Consider the following 16,905-nt stretch of genomic DNA (forward strand, 5'->3'; position numbering starts at 1 on the left):
AGGCCTGGGCTGAGAGTCTGGCTGAACCATTTGGGACTTTTACTAATGGTGCTGGTGCCACCTATTGGCAACCGCTAACCCTGCCTGTTTAGGGCGAAGCCTCTCTCCTCCAACACTCGGGCCTTGGCCCTGTTCTGCCTGCCAGGCCACAGGGTGCTGAGGGGGAGATACAGACAGGCCATGCACAGTGCCCAAGGGTCCCAATTCCCCCCACCCCGGGGGAGCAGCATGAACGGCTCTGCAGGGGCCCATCTGCCATAACAGGACTCCGGGTGGCAAGGGGGACACCCAGCAGAGGCAGGAGCTCAGTCTGGACGCATTAGCCGGACACATCACACTCTCCCAGAGAATGGCAGGGCCATACAGCCCGTTTTATTTGGGGGTAGCACCAAAGGGAGCCAGCTGCAGCCAAGCAGGTAGCTGCACGGCGGGCGGGCCGTTCCTGAGTGGAGCTGGCCCAGGTTCACTGACGTTGGGCATCGAGGCAGCAGAAGGGCCAAGGTTCCTGCCACCACTGCAGAGAGCGAGTGTGAACCGGAACAGCGCGCAGGGAGGGAGTCACCAGCACCAGGCTCGATTTCAAAGTAGGCGTGTTCAAAAACCACATCCCTCCCCCAGGGCTGACCTGGGGCATGCAGAGGACATTTCACTCCATATGCCCAGCCCGTGGCAAGGCAGGACGCCCTCCACACTCACTGCCAGGTGGGTGAACTCCCCTGGGCACAGCCACCCCCCTCCAGTCTTGGGGCTGGCTCCTCTCTGACCTGGCCGGCAGTGCAGAAGGCCTGGCCCCCAGGAGCCAGCTGCTGTGGGGGATTGCAGTAGGGGCTGTGGCCGCTGCCGTTCCTCAGAGAGCAGACTGAGCACTGAACTCGGCTAGCGTGGGCAGCGGTTCTGAGCCACGCCGGCCATCTAGGTGGACAGGACAATCTGAGGGTAACCCTCGGCCTCCTTGCCTTCAGTGGGGAGGCTGGGCCCAGGCCCGGCCATGCACAACAGCGATGCGGGGTGGCCAGGCGTGGCTGGGCTGATGCCTCTGAAAGAGAAGAGATTCCCTTTGGATCTGGCAGCATCCGGCCTGTGGCATTTCCTCAGGGCCTCCTGCACGTCACCCTCCTTCTCCACCAAACAGCCCTGGGGCTGCCCCCTAAGGCCGGGAGATGGGCAGGCTCTCACATGCCAACCACCAAGCCTCTCCCACCCCATCCCAAACACTGTGCCTCTGCCATGCCCACACTCCCCTTCCTCAGCACCCACAGCTGCCTCTTCCCTCATGCAAATGGTTTCTCAGTGCCCGCCCTGCTAGATGAAACCACTTGGCCCTGCCTCCCTTGGCCTCTCTGGCCCAGCCCACAAACAGCGGGCGAGAGCTCTGCCAGCTGCCTCCGACCTTTAAGGAAGTGCCCCCTGTGACAAAGTGGGAATGTTCTTAATGTTTTCTTTGAATCCTGGGTAGGAGCCTGTGACGCAGCAGGGAGAGGGGAGTGCCGGCCTGGAAAGGTTGCAGGGGAGTTTTGCTGGGACTGGCTGCATTGGGGATGGGAGACTTTCCTTGAGGGAAGATACCTGAGCATGTAACATGAGAACCCAGGAAGGAGTTTGGGGGCCAGGTGACATCTCTGCCCAGGAAATGGACAAAGGCTGGGGGTGGGGGGGTGGGCCTGAGTGAGATGTTGGAGGGAGTTTCAGTTTGGAGCTGGCTGGGGAAATGGAGGGAGGCCCAGAACCGGGGTCTGGGCTCCCCACCCCCCAAGATGGACCTGACTGAGGGGTCCGTTGTCTGTACCTACAAGCTCTGTTTTAGACCATGCGCCTGTCATCTAATAAACCTTCTGTTTTACTGGTTGGCTCAGTCACGTCTGACTGCGAAGTGGGGGTGCAGGACCCTCTGGCTGCCCAAGGACCCCGCCTGGGCGGACTCGCTGTGGGAAGCACACAGAAGAGCAGGGGATGCTGAATGCTCCGAGGTCAGACCCAGGAAGATGGAAGCTGCGGAAGCTTCTTACCTGCAGACAGTCTGCTCACAGAGAGGAGGCTCCCCAGAGTCCTGCCTGGCTTCGTCCGGAGCAGTTCCAGAGCATCGCCCAGGGACTCCGTGACACCCCCATCCCCACCCCCCAGGTTTCTCTTGGTGGGGCAGAGCTCAGGAGAGGTATGCGCGTTCACAGCTGCAGGGAAGTCCTGTTATGGGGCTGTCAGGCGTGAGCGTCAGAGTTGGCTGCTGCTCCATTATGCTCTGGGATTTAGATACTTACTGAGGATCATTCACCTGCTGACCCAGCCCAGCTCAGGACGTGTGGAAACCCAGAATCGCACAGACAGACGCTTACCAAGGGCGGGATTTCATCCTCACACACAGCCAGGCCCCTGGCTTCACCCAGTGCGACCTCCTCCAGCACATCCACAGGCACTGAGACACAGCACGACTGCTCACACATCGCACCAGGACTTTTGCATGGACATGAGCAGGCTGGGGTTGGACACACGTTCCTCCCCCACCGCGCTCCCAATTCCCAGGGGTAAATGCACAGGCCACGTTTTAAAATGTGACCAGTGTGAGGAAGGTTTGGACGTTTGCTCAGCTACTCCGTATTAAACAGGGGTTAACGAGTGCACTGTAGGGCCCCAAACGAGGGGTGTCCACCCGTCTGCCCCCCTTCCCCCGCTGGAAGGGAATTAGATGACACAAAGGGAGACCCAGCCCCAGGACCGGCTCCAGACCCCAGCGTGCCAAGCCCGTGCTTGGGGCGGCACGCCACGGGGGGCGCTCTGCTGGTTGTTGGGAGGGCGGCAGGCGGCTCCGCTGGACCTCCCGCAGGCGTGCCTGTGGAGGGTCTGCTGGTCCCGCGGCTCCGCTGGAGCATCTGCAGGCTTCCCTGCAGGGGGTCTGGTGGTCCCGTGGCTCTGGTGGAGCATCTGCAGGCTTCCCTGCGGGGGGTGCGCTGGTCCCATGGCTCCGGTGGAGCATCTGCAGGCTTCCCTGCGGGAGGTCTGGTGGTCCCGCGGCTCTGGTGGACCTCCCACAGGCATGCCTGCAGAGGGTCCACTGGTCCCGCGGCTCTGGTGGAGCATCTGCAGGCATGCCTGTGGGAGGACCACCGGAGTCACGGGACCACCGGACCCCCCGAGAGGTCCACGGGAGCCGCGGGACAGGCGAGTGGCAGAGCGCCCCCCGCGACGTGCTGCCGTGCTTAAGGCGGTGAAATTGCTAGAGCCAGCCCTGCCCCCCCCCCCAGAGCCCACACCCTTGGCCTGGATTCTCCAGTGCCCTGGGCCAGTCCTGCAGCTGCTGTGCCTGTGCCACACACACAGTCCTGCCCCCTCTGGACCCTGCAGCGGGGGGTCGCTCTCTCTGGGAGGAACCTGCCCATTTCACACATGGCAGCTGGGACGACAGAGTCAAGCTCTGTCACCAGGAGTGGAGGTGTGCCGGAGCTCTCAGGACACAGCGAGGCCTCTGCAAGGCATTCCCTCCCCTTACCTTTGGGCGGAGGAGGGGGGCAGGGCGATCACCCTGGGACGGGCTGTCAGAACCACCTCGCCGCGGCTGGCCTCCACCATTATGTTCTGGAGCGTGTTCTCCAGCACCAGCTCCAGCAGGTTCCCGAACGCAGGCAGCCTAGAAAGCCAGGAGGTGCAGGCTGGGGATGTTTAATGCCGCAGGAGAGGTTGTCCATGGGCGCAGGCCCTGCAGCGTGGGCAGCTGGGATTCCCCCAGCACACACGGGGCTCCAGCAGGTGCTCCTGGCGCACAGGAGGGTGCCGAGGGGCCATGGCCAGTTGCACTGAGAGCGGAGAAACGCAGCACTTGACCCCATGCCCTCCCCTGGAGTAGTCCAGCCGCCCTCTCGGCAGAGACTGTGCCTGAATCGGGGGCTGACGGGCAGGAGCCTCCAAACCGCCTCGCCTGAAAACCCTGCCTCATCTGCACTGAATCATGCTGTCCACAGCATTCGGGTCAGGAGCAATACATGCTGGGACTTGTCGTCTGCACAGGCCGCACCTCCCTACGCAAGAGGAGGGTGGCTAGCAGGCTGGGCGGAGAACTCAGTGGGTGGCCACACGGAGTGCATGGCTAGCCCACTGGAGATTCAATGAGACGGGGGAGACAGATCCGTGCTCCCTGCATCACTCTGGCCAGGGCCCCCCCTCACCTGGCGATTGTCTCCTTCTCCTCCCGGAGCTGTTCCTGGTGAAGGACCTCACGCAAGCTATCAGGAGGCTCCTCCCCAGCTGCCCTGGGAGAGGTGACCAGGCTCATCTCACATTCTTCCTGCCTCTCCTCCTCCTCCTCTCCCGGCTCGTCCTTAGCACAAGGGTCTGGGGAAGGAGACACTCTGGAGGAGCCACCTGGGCTTCGCTTCCTGCCCTGGTGCTTTGCTGATTCTGAAGTCCAGAACTGATGGAAATAAGGCACGGGCTCAGTCAAGCTCCTGCTCACTGCCTGGTGGAACTGCGTGTCCTCCAACAGGCCCCTGTGACGGGAGGGAAAGGGGCAAAGGGATCAGAAACAACCCCTCTGGCATAAGTAGACGCATGTCTGTGAGGCCAATGCCCTTGCCAGAGTAATGAGCCCTAGGGATCAGTGTAAGCCAGCTGCTCTCATTTCAGTCAGTGGCCAGCTTGGCCCCCTGCAAGCCCTGAGTGCCTGTGCCCAGAGCTTGTGCAGCCAGTTAGTCTTAATGTAGCGTCCTCCAGTGGGATCTTGCACTCCGCAGATGGGTGTGGTGCAAAGGCCACGGCAGGGGGATTGGCACTGCAGCTGACGCCAGGACAAACAACACCAGAATCCAGCAAGCAGCTGGGGCTGCACTGGTATTTATTACAGCTGGCGGGCCCGCGAGGGAGCGTACACCCTCTGTTCAGCCATCGCACGCCTGGTTTAGCATGACCGGCGATGCACAATCCCCAGGGTAGGGCTCCTGCACTTCTGTCTTTCGCAGGCCCGATTCCCCATTCCACGCCACTGGTCTGACACAACGTTCCCACCAGTGGAAAGGAGCGGAGAATCAGGCCCATCAGCTGCAGTTCCCCTCCCCGTCCCCCCACTTCAGCAGGGGGACACTGACTCCGAAAGGAAAGAGGGGCCTGCACCTGATCACAGCAGTCAGCAGGTCAGTCACCACCTGCAGCTCCTGTTCGGAAGAGCCAACCAGCGCCAGAACGGGGTCCGTCCTGACGCCTCCCCCATCCTTCCTCCTGTCCACAGCCTTGTCTCTCACCGGCTGCTGGAGATGCCTGCACAATGAGGAAAAGCAGAGGGGGCCTCAGAGACAAAGTACAGTGCCTGGAACGTGGCAGGAGGCCTGAGGGAAACCAGGATGTGATCAGGTAATTAGAGTTGGTAGCTTCGAGCACATCACCAGAGGCCGGAACAGGGCACCTGGCTCATCCAACCTTGCACCGAGGACGTTCTGGTGCAGAGAGAATCATTTTTACTGCAGCTCTGAGGATACACAACAACAGGGCTTTGGAAAGACATGGCCCCTCTCTCTCCTGGGACCCTGCAGGATCCATCGGGGGACGGTGCTGGCAAACAGCTGGAGGGGAACAAGGGAGGGCACAGAAGTGCCAATGTGGAGCAGAGAGGCACCTCTGGGTGAGAAAATGGACTGCAAGAGCGCCCCCCGGTGCCCTACGCAGGCACTGCGGAGACCAGCAGCAACCACCTCTGGTGACACGTGCAATGACCATATCAGTGTCGTTCCACAGGGATTTACGGATGCCAAGAAATTGCAGCCAGTCTGAAACCTGGCTCTCAGCGCCATGGCTGAGAGACCTATGCTCCCTGCCTACGATTCCAAGCAGCAGCCTTGTGCGCCAGTCACCCTGCATTACCTAGGCCAAGAGAAGATTCAGGGAAGGTGAGAGCAGGGAGGCTGCCAGCAGGAGAGAGGACATGTGCTGGCTGCTCACTCGAGAGCTGTGATGGAAGCCTCAATCACCATCCTCCAAAGGGCCCGATTCGCCCCTCCAGAGTAACTGCTCCTGATTCACATCAGGATCAGCGAGTGGGGTCTCAAGCCCCAAGTGTCTTCCAGGAGCCTTCCCAGTCTGTTACCAACTCCCCAGGCAAGTGTCGGTGCACTCAGGGGTTACAGTGCACGTGCATCGATGGGAGAGCGCGGGGAGCTCGGCCCTTGCTTGGCTCCAAGCCGGGGCACTAGGTGTTGAGGGATTTAATGCTGCAGACAATGAGCAGAGCGCTGCCATGGTCCCCACCAGCGGCACTGTGGCAGAGCCCTGCACACGCAGATCAGACTCTCGTTCCCCCTGAGTGAGGCAGGGAATCAGCTGGTGGTTTCTGAGCTAGGCCTAGAAGCAGCGGAGGGGAAGACAAGGTGCCACTTTGGTGGTTCTCAAACTTTTGTCCTGGTGACCCCTTTTACACAGCAAACCTCTGAGTGAGACCACCCCCCATATATATTAAAAACACAAACTATTTAACACTGTTATAAATGCTGGAGGGGAAGCGGGGTTTGAGGTGGAGGCTGACAGCTTGCGACCCCCCACGTAATAACCTCACGACCCCCAGTTTGAGAAGCCCTGAGGTAAAGGGACACAGAGGCATTACAGATCCACGGTTTCACTTCCCAAGAGCCAGGTGTCAAACCTGTTATCCCAGCCAGACCGCAGCTCAAGCTGCTGGATTCAGCCTCCCTAAATTCCCCCTGCAGCTCACGGAGAAACTTCCTTTGTCACTTCCTGTCCCAGTGTAATGTGAAAGAGCTGCCGTGTGTCTAGTCCGAGGGCCGAGTCGGCGTACACGGGCACGCGGCATAGCAGGAAGAACTCTGGGTCGGGTGGAGATGCAATTCCAACCAAGAGGCCTGTCTTTTCTTACCGGCAAAGGAAGAATGTGGGGAGCTCCAAGCAGAAGTTACTCAGGAAGTCGTCCATGGAATGGGACCTGGCTGTCACGCCAAGGTGTAGCAGATGGGACTTGGGAGGCTCTGGTTTGGCCCACAGCCTACTGGCTTCTTTGTCTATCAGGTGCCGCCTCTGACTGCGGCTGACGGGTGGATTGGGCGCAAGGAGGTTTTTAATGGGGGGAAGAGTCTGTTGGGGAAGAAGAAAAATTAGCCCTTTACCAAGCCTACTGCAGGCACTAACTTCTCCTTCAGCACTCAGCACTGGTGCAGGAAGTGATCAGAACTGGGTGTGGCTACCTGATCTCACATTGCCATCCACAGAGTGACCAGAGAAGGAGGAAGCATCAAAACATGGAGGCCAAAAGGGATGCAATGAAGACTGACCCCTCTACCCAGCCCTGCAACAAGTTAGCAGCAGGGCCAACTTCCTCCTTACACTGCCCGAGACCCAGCACCTCAGCCTGACCTACAAAGAGCTCCGTTCATGGCAGTGTTAGCCTGGGTGATCGGTGCCCAAGTCTGAGTGCCGGGTTAGTCCAGCCAGAGTGAGCCCTGACCAAGTCACTGTGCACCCCCAGGTGTGTCGCCTGGACTTCTGGAGGCAGACCCCAGAGCTCTCTGTGCTGCATTAAGCTGAGTCCCTCTGATTCTTTCCTGGTGAACTGAGGGACAACTTGTCAGTCTGGCTGGAAACAGGTGGAATTGTAGGAATGCTTTGGAAGACTATTGGCACTCGAGTGATTTAGCCTGCATCTTCACTCCAGAGTGACTGCTACTAGCCCACGTGAAAGCCTATATCCCCCGTAATGCCAGCTGGCCTCAGTTCACAGCACCATCAGTCTCAGGCAGGTGAGAGGGTTTTGTGAACGGCTGGCAACACTCGGGGAAGAGTTCATGTTAACTCTGCAGTGAAGACAGATCGACAGGTGAAAGGGCAATTCAGTCTCTATGGTCACACCCTGGCAAAGGCGAATTAGTGACATTTCTGTCAGGGACACCCAACCAGGCCGGGACCTCCCTACACATTTCACACTGGGGAGGTAGAGCGTTGCTAGCAGGTTCCAATCAGGGACTACAGTAAAAGCCTGCAGCTTCTACCTAAACAGCTGAGCCCTTCTCAGTCATCCCCCTTCCCCAGCCAGCCTCCCTTCCATTCCAGTGTGATCTATGGTGAAAGTCCCAGCCCCACGCTCACCCCAGGGATCTCCTCAGACTGGCTCTGGCAGCTCGAGAGACTCACCATGCTAGATGCACAGAGCCATCTTCAGTCCCAGTCTGTCCTACAGCCCCTGCTCTTGGAACTCCCTTGGGTGCTGGGACCCCTCATCTCACAGCCCTTTAGTACAGCCCCCCATGGAGCAGCCCACATTTAAGACACCCCAACATGCTGCTGACGAACTGCATGGCAGACAAAACCCTTTGTCCACGGTGCCAAACCTTTCACCCAGCAGCACCTGATCTCCAGCCATCAGTGTTTGGTTCTAACTAACCCTCCTCTTGTGTAAAGCTAGCAGCCGACAGGCTCAGGCAAACAGCCTAACTCTTCTATGTACCAGCGTCTCCTCCCAGCTTGGCAGTCTAGCCTCTCAAGCAAGAGTCCTGCTGGCTCTGTGCTCCCCAGCCAGCCAGCCAGCCTCCCCGCCCCGCATTCCCCAGTATCTCACTGCTGGGCTCATTCCACTTCCAGGGATTGAGCCGGCTTACCCTGCACTGTCTGGTCACAGCGGGCGACTTAGCGAGTTTTCCTTCTGCAGAGGAGTCTGATGAGCTCTAGAGGAAGGGAAACGAGAACAAGGTTCTGTTTTACCCCCTCCCAACCGCAACAGAGAAATCGCCCACGCAGCTGGTCAGTTTCCAGAGCCTCCGGCTCTGCTCTTCACCAGGCTCTGATCGGATATCCCCTCCCAAGTTTCAGATGATCTTTAGTAAATGCAGAGTCTGCTAGACAAGGATCACTACGATTTCCTACCACAGATGTCAGCCCTTCTCCAGTGTTACACATGCAGCACAGGGGTCTCAGGTATTCTTGTGGCTAAAGCAAAAGACTAGGAGCCAAGATCATCTTGGGTTCTGACAGCCAGGGAGCAAGTGACCCCGTGAGCATGAGAAAATCACATGACTCCCCCCTTGCTTGTCACTGGCCCAGCGGGGTTTATTTTTAGAGAAGGTTCCTCCCTGAAACCCAGATGCTCCTCTGCAGCTGAGAAGCTGGAAAAACAAATTACACACAAAGAAGCGTCTTGCCCCCTTGGGGAGCTGAGACTCCCCAGGAACTGTTCCTTACTCTGGCATGCTGCTTCAGATTGCTCTCGGCCCCCAGGTCCTGCTCGGTGATGGTGAATTCCACAGTTTGCCGTTGCTTCTCAGTCTCCCACTCCTGGAGCGCCTCCTCGTACTTAGCCAGTGGCTGCTGCATGACAACCTAGGAAACTAACCCTAGATTAGAACGAGGAAGGTGCAGAGAGCTGTTCTTGCCACGTTCTTCCTGAAACAGCCTAAGACCATGGACACTGTTCGGTTCACTCTCTCTGGCTCATAATACATGACCATCAACAGTCATGTGAGTCAAAATTCAAACCCGTGGTGCTGGACCGAGTCTTTTCCCTTACCAGGCCTTCCAGTACCTTGGAGGATATGTCGAGTCCTGCAGAGAGGTGGGCCGATCTCATATCACGTGAACCCAAGAGAGTGTCAGCAGCAAGGGTGCCTCACACACTCTGCTCCCAGCAGTATAAGAAGCAAGAGCCCAATTCAGTGACTGTCCCAGCTCAGTACATTACTCATTACACAAGCATGTCTCACAGTTAATCATAGTGTGACGAGCCACAGCCACACCTCCGTCACGAGTAGGGACTGTACCCGAATGCCCAGTGCTAAACACCAACGGCCTCCAGCATGTGAGCTAAAGGAGAACTCTGCTGTCAGCTGCTGGGGGCAGCCCTAGAGGGAGACATGACGGTGCCTCCCACGTCTCACCTCACACACCAGATCCACGTTGTAGAAGCATGCGTTCCCAGAGGCTTGCAGCGTGATGATGCAGTGGGTACTCTCCCCGGGCTGCACGACCCCCATCTCCGGTACAATCTGTAGCATCTAAGATACAGTGAGGACTCATCATAGTGACCTGTGTCCGGTATCTCTCTCCTCACCGGCTGGGTAACACAGAGCCTCAGGAATTCTCCCAGGCTGCCCTCCACATGAAATCACTAGACCTGGGAGAGATCCTGGATCAACATTTAAAGAGCTACCCCAGGTTTCATTGGTGTGGTAGGGGGATGGGGACCCAGGCTTCCAAACAGGAGGTAAGATGCACCGCTGCTGCTTCTCTGCAGATAGACCTCCACTCAAGTCCAGTCTCCAGACCTCCCAGTTCCTATCTTCTTCTGAGCTCTTGTGCTCTTCCCAAATCCCCAGTCATCACCTTCAGGTTTCTTCCCCCATGTATTAATGTACATGCCACCTCCACCAGACTGCCAGCTCTCCCATTGTTCCGATGCAGTCAGACAACTGGGCCCTTTCACAGCCCAGTGCTGCAGCGCTGGAAGCAGAACTTACCTTGCTGGCATTAGAAGTGCCAACCTGCCAGGCAAAGATGACTGCCTCGCTCTCGGAGGCATTGTTCAGAAAGACGAGCCGGCTGGACTTGCTGTACACTGGGATGTTTCCAAGGCAAATCCTGTGCTGAGATAAGAAGGCTGTCTGGAAAAGAGAAACCAGGCCGGAAGTTCAGGCAGAGAAGATGGGTGCACGTCCCAGAGAGATGAGCAGATGCACAGCTATACCCTGTATCTGTCTGATGGCCAGCAATCGATGGGTCACGTTTGGCTAGCCCTAGGTACACTAGTCATTTATATAATGCTGGACATACCATTCCAGCAAGACAATTACTGCCTGGTTCCAGGGCCAGTCCTGTCCTCCAAGGTGGGGTTAGCAAACTGGGGCATGCGGCTCCTCCCACTGGCCTGCCCAGATTACAAACGCTGTCTCTTTTCGGCAAGGTGGCAAGCCCTTCCAGCAGCAGGAGGTTCCAGGCTGTGCAGTGCAACGACACGGAGGATTCATGCCGCAGCTGGGTTAGGCAAGAGACAGCCTGGAGCACAAGAGCCCCAGCTAAGCCAGAGTCTCCAATCAAAGCAGCTGCTCTTTTGGTAAGTTCTGAAGATCCCCACGCAGTGATATTGGGCCAAATCCTGAGGTCCTGACTTGGACAAAATCCCCGTTGACTGACTGCGAGTTCCAGGTAAGGACTCCAGACCTCAGCCTGGTGCAAGGTGCTGCGAACACTAATTAATTACACTGAAGAGTCAGAGAAGTTTAACAACCTTCAGGGAACAGATTTCAGACCCCCCTAGGAACACTGATATGCATGGCATTCTAGAGCACATTGTAAATTGTCCTGTTTGCTTTCCACGAGAGTGCGATCTTCCTTACGAGAAGTCTGCTCCGTTCTTACTAAGACCTTGGCTACACTACAGGTTATGTCGGCCTAACTTACATCATGCAGGGGTGTGAATAATCCACCCCGAGTGATGTGACCTAAGTGCCGGTGTAGACAGCGCTCTCTCAGCAAAGAGCTTTTCCTGCTGCCTCTTGCAGCGTTATGAAGCCAACAGGAGAGCTCTCTCCTGCCAGCTTAGAGCATTTCCACCATAAGTGATCACACTGAATCCTCTCAACTAGTGTTACACCGCTGGATCTGGGCTCTGGCAGGCCAGCTCTCAGCTGGGCCAGGCAGCCAGCAATCAAGTCCCACTATCCTTTTCACTGTGCCCAGGTGGTTAGTTGCCCTGTTTAAGCAGCCACCCTGCTGTCTGTGTCTGGACCAAGCGCTGCATAGTGTACTGCTGTTAGCACATGGGTGTGCAAGGCTGGCCCAGGAATGAAGAGAGCAGAGCTTTCCCTTAATGAATACATGACCACGGAAAAGCTGCTGTACTCACTAAAGGTGACTGTTAGTAGCTTTAACCTTCAATAACGCAACGGTCACATGACAACACCCCAGCAACCATCCTGATTCCGGTGCCAGGGGAGATGGAATGGCGAGTAAACAGTCTTTCAGGACAACAGCTACTGTGGGCAGGAATCTCCCCGTGCAATCAGAGCCTCTAGAAACGAGGCAACAGCTACTGTGGGCAGGAATCTCCCCGTGCAATCAGAGCCTCTAGAAACGAGGCCACCCGCCAATTTCAAACCTTTTCATGCACTTCTGGGATGACTGCCTTTATCAGGCTGTGGCTATGGTAACATCACACCTGGTGCTTACCTGCCCAGGCACTGTTAGTTTGGAAGAACCTGGAGTCACTGAAGCAGACAAGACTTGGTCGAACTGGGCAGTCTCTCCCATAATATGTGGATCGTAGCCTATTCCCTGGAAGGTGATCAGAGCTGAATCTCCCTCGAAGATGTGGATGGGAACATCCACCTGCCACAGACAGGGCAACAGGGACACATTAAGGGCTGCATTCTGAGGGACCCCCATACAAAGCCATGTCTCTGCTAATGGAGCAGGACTGCAGCCTCCTCGTTTGGAACAGGTGACCTGTGCAGCACTGATTAGCCAAGTCCCCCCAAGACCCACTAAGAGCAGGGACACTAGCTGGGGATGTGGGTACAGAACAGTCCTGTACAACAGACACCTCTCTGGACTAGCTGCTTTTGAAAGACTGCCCAGGCTGATCCTATAGCCAATTATGGATGCGCTGCAACTTCAGGGGCCTGATTCTCCTTTGCACCAAGGCCCCTTTACACCACTCAGACCCAAAGTCCCTAGTATTTCGGCTCTCTCTGTTCTCACCCTGTTTCCTCGCCCCACACTTTCATGGTGGGGCTACAGGGGACTCCCTGTCTGGCCATGGGACCAGTGACACTAGATCCCTGCAAGCTAAGGTTCTGACAAGGCAGAGCACAGACCCCTGGCCAGGAGCACGAGGATGAGGACAAGACCCTGGCTGTGGGGCATTGCTGAATGGCTCCTGCCAGGGGATGGCCCCGCTCCCAGCAGTGAGTGAGTGAGCAGGGTCACAAGAACGGCCTGAGAGGGCAGCTGAACAGTACAAGTGCCAGGAGTGACACCAGGCCCCTGCAGGCGCTAAGTCCAGCGGAGGCTGTGCTTGCCCTCTGTAACCAACAGATTGTTTGTGGTCAATTTCAGTCTGCCAGGTGAAATCAATGTTCCCTGAGGACAAATGATTTAAATCAAATCCTACAAGCCAATTACTGGTGTGAACAGAGAGGGCTGCAGGATCTTGGCCTACTCAGCCACCCCAGGGAAAGTACTTGACTCTGTCGCTCATTTATGCTGAGGAACATCTTACAGAGTATGTTCTGGCTTCCAGTGGCGAGAAGACCCACTCGATGTGGCTTGTCGTGCCGGGAAGGATCTCCCCCCTGGGATTCAGACAGACAAATACAGGGTGCTGGAAATTCTCCTCCTGGATTTTCATCACAGAGTCCAGCTGAATCTCATAAGCCACAGCCATGGAGCCCCCGTTGTACAGCTCATAGATCTGCAGGCAACAGAAGAGGGGTGCAGCGCTCACTAGACCACGCTGAAGTTAAACTAGTTAGCAGCAGCCCTCAGGCCTCAGATGAGGATTAATGAAGTTCATAAGTCAGGGCATTTAACAGAGCAGAGGTTCAGAGGAAGGAGACCCCATAATGCCAGAATTTATAACAGAGGTAGGTGACCACACAAAGCCAACATCTATCACCACACCTACATACACTCTTTCTGCTACAGCGCCTCCCACACACTACATAAGAACGGCCAGACCGGGTCAGAACAAAGGTGCACCAAGCCCAGTATCCTGTTCTCTGACAGTGGCCAATGGCAGGTGCCCCAGAGGGAATGAACAGACAGGTTATCATCAAGTGATCCATGCCCTGTCACCCATTCCCAGCTTCTGGCAAACAGAGGCTGGGACACCATCCCTGCCCATCCTGGCTAATAGCCATTGATGGACCTGTCCTCCATGAATCTATCTAGCTCGCTTTTGAACCCCGTTATAGTATTGGCCTTCACAACACCCTCTGGCAAGGAGTTCCCCAGGTTGACAGTGCACTGTGTGAAAAAATACTTCCATGTGTTTGTTTTAAACCTGCCACCTATTCATTTCATTTGGTGGCCCCTAGTTCTTGTATTAAGAGAAGAAGTAAATAACTCTTCCTTATTTACTTTCTCTACACCACTCATGATTTTATAGACCTCTATCATATCCTCCCTTAGCCATCTCTTTTCCAAGCTGAACAGTCCTAGTCTTATTAATCTCTCCTCATACGGAAGCTGTTCCACATCCCTAATAATTTTTGTTGCCCTTTTCTGAACCTTTTCCCATTCCAATACCTCTTGTTTGAGATGAGGCAACCACCTCTACACACAGTATTCAAGGTGTGGATGTACTGTGGATTTATATAGAGGCAACATGATATTTTCTGTCTTATTATCTATCCCTTAATGATTCCCAACATTCTGTTCACTTTTTTGACTGCTGCTGCACATTGAGTGGATGTTTTCAGAGAACTATCCATACTGACTCCAAGATCTTTCTTGAGTGGTAACAGCTAATTTAGACCCATCATTGTATATGTATAGTTGGGATTGTTTTCCAATGTGCGTTACTTTGCATTGATCAGCATTGAATTTCATCTGCCATTTTGTTGCCCAGTCACCCTGTTTTGCGAGATCCTTTTGTAGCTCTTCACAGTCTGCCTGGGACTTAACTACCTTGAGTAGTTTTGTATCATCTGCAAATTTTGCCACCTCACTGTTTACCCGTTTCCAGATCGTTTATGACTATGTTGAATAGGACTGGCCCAGTACAGACCCCTGGGAGACACCACTATTTACCTCTCTCCATTCTGAAAACTGGCCATTTATTCCTCCTCTTGTTTCCTGTCTTTTAACCAGCTGCCAATCCGTGAAAGGAACTTCCCTCTTATCCCATGACAGTTTATTTTGCTTGAGCTTTCGTGGATGAATACCCACTTCGTCGGATGCAGGGTATTCACCCAGAAAGCTCATACTCCAAAACGTCTGTTAGTCTATAAGGTGCCACAGGATTCTTTGCTGCTTTTACAGATCCAGACTAACACGGCTACTCTCTGATACTTTATTTTGCTTAAGAGTCTTTGGCGAGGGACCTTGTCAAAGACTTTCTGAAAATCTAAATACACTATGTCCACTGGATCTCCTTTGTCCACGTGTTTGCTGACTCCCTCAAACTGCCCACCAAACGCAGTTTTACTCAGGTCCAGTAGCAGCAGGCGGCAGGAATCAACAATATACGTTTGCATCTTATGGGACAATCAGTCCAGTCAGCTCTCTGGAAATGGGAACCAGAGTTCAAAGATGGTGACCTCCCGCCCATCTCCTCAGTGCAGAATAGGCCCTACAGCCCATCTCCAGGGCTTTGGCTAGTTCCAGTCTCAAACCACCCATGTGATGGGCCCTCACTACTGCCCTTGAGAGGCTATTCCACAGCCCACAGCCTAACGCGTCCCACGGCTTCCTTCCCTCCCCTGCACAGGACGCCATTCTAGCTATTTTGCTCTGCCTGCTGGTAGGTGAGAGTCGTGACCACTCACCTGTTTGGGTGGGCTGGAGCTGCCGATGGAGATAGGGGTGAACAGATGCTTAGTGGAGGTAAAGTGAACATACCGCTGCTCCCGTTCCACCGTCACACCAATGAAATTCAGCTACGGTGCAAGCAAGGGAAAAGAACCAGTAATTCTCTCCAGGAAGAGAACATCACGCGATCACAGTCACAGAACTGAATCAGTAATAACAGGAGAGGCAGACAGGAGCTAAGAGGCATAAGTAAGGGAGGTAAATATTACTGACCTGAACATTCTTCCTCTCAGGAGGTTTGAATTGCACCAATCTCCACCCCTGCCCACTCCCAGCCTGACAGCTGTGAGACAGAGCTTTGGCATTTTATCCCCTGTAACAGGAGATGGTACCCGCCTTACCAGGGAAGAACTGTAAGCGACTGCCCTTCCTCCAGTTCTCAGTCATAGGCCCTCAGGCTCGGACAGTGACCCATTCCAGGGAGGTTTCTAAAGCACGGGAGCGTAGACGCTGCCACAGGAACCTCCAAGCATAAATGTGAAGTGGCAAACCAGTGGAGTTATCAAGAGTGTCCCCTCTGCAACACAGCAGGAAGAAACCCCAGAGACTGGGTGTTCTCCTCTCATCCGCTCTAAGGAGTCCCTGAGAGGGCAGACCTCATGCCGCGGGGGGCAGGGAACTGCAGGCTATAACTCCCAGTTGGAGCGCACCGGAGAAACCCAAAGCTGTTTGATCTAGAGCGTGACGGCAGCGTCGAGGGTGGAGACTGCCGAGGAAGCCCCAGATACAGCTGTTGGACAGGATGCAGGCAGAGTTCACAAGAAGCTGGGAGGCCTCAGAACTCCACAGCGAAATGGCTGAGCTGAATGTGAAACTGTTTTAAGAGCCCAGGTGGGAGAGCTACTGGAGCAAGGGGGAGACAGGAGCTGTGATGATCCACAGAATTCCTGGGTTGTCAGAAACCCACAGGAGATGCTGATGTAGTTCAGTAGTTAAACAAGAGGCTGGTGGTGCCCCTAAAGTATCTCCTCACCTTGATCAGGAAGCTGAGCCTGATACAAGAAGAGAACAGGACTAGACAAACGGGCAGTAACCTATTCCCAAGGCACGATATCAGTATTTATCATCTCAAATCACTGTACAAATACTTAGCACCCCAAGGATCAGGGCTCCATTGTGCCAGGCTCTGCACACATACAAGGGAAGACAGTTCCTGCTCCATACAGTTCAAAACTGAGAAAGAGAAAAGTGCCCAGGCATGAGACAGTCCCCAAACCCTGCACTCTGATGAGAGCGGGAGATTCCATTTCCTGAGCTTGACTCGGGGAGCCAGGCCTGCTGACTTTATCCAGTGGGCTCTGCTTTCACAGGACTCTGATCCCCAGTATGAGACACCTGTTCCCCTGGACACAGGGGCTGGTACCTACAGGCGGTTGTCTCCATATAACCGACAACCAAAGTAGCAGG

The 16,905-nt window shown here is 55.3% G+C and overlaps 1 protein-coding gene across 5 annotated transcripts in view; it reads right to left on the reverse strand.

Moving 5' to 3' along the window:
* Positions 1–345: 345 nt before the first annotated feature.
* CFAP65 (cilia and flagella associated protein 65) overlaps positions 346–16,905 on the reverse strand; it is a 44,582-nt gene continuing 28,022 nt past the window's right edge. For 3 of the 5 annotated variants that reach the window (XM_030579347.1, XM_030579348.1, XM_030579346.1), the window contains 12 exons: positions 15,456–15,566; positions 13,187–13,378; positions 12,136–12,294; positions 10,428–10,571; positions 9,849–9,965; positions 9,157–9,294; positions 8,577–8,642; positions 6,845–7,059; positions 5,095–5,238; positions 4,155–4,475; positions 3,482–3,619; positions 346–1,036 (listed from right to left, as the gene is read on the reverse strand). In XM_030579347.1, coding sequence (XP_030435207.1) covers positions 913–1,036; positions 3,482–3,619; positions 4,155–4,475; positions 5,095–5,238; positions 6,845–7,059; positions 8,577–8,642; positions 9,157–9,294; positions 9,849–9,965; positions 10,428–10,571; positions 12,136–12,294; positions 13,187–13,378; positions 15,456–15,566 — 1,869 coding nt within the window. In that variant the 3' untranslated portion in view covers positions 346–912. Of the gene's footprint in view, positions 1,037–3,481; positions 3,620–4,154; positions 4,476–5,094; positions 5,239–6,844; positions 7,060–8,576; positions 8,643–9,156; positions 9,303–9,848; positions 9,966–10,427; positions 10,572–12,135; positions 12,295–13,186; positions 13,379–15,455; positions 15,567–16,905 lie in introns of those variants that run through there. The other 2 variants (XM_030579350.1, XM_030579351.1) reach the window with 2 other exon arrangements.

This window comes from Gopherus evgoodei, chromosome 11 (assembly GCF_007399415.2).
Source record: "Gopherus evgoodei ecotype Sinaloan lineage chromosome 11, rGopEvg1_v1.p, whole genome shotgun sequence".
Taxonomy (NCBI): domain Eukaryota; kingdom Metazoa; phylum Chordata; order Testudines; family Testudinidae; genus Gopherus; species Gopherus evgoodei.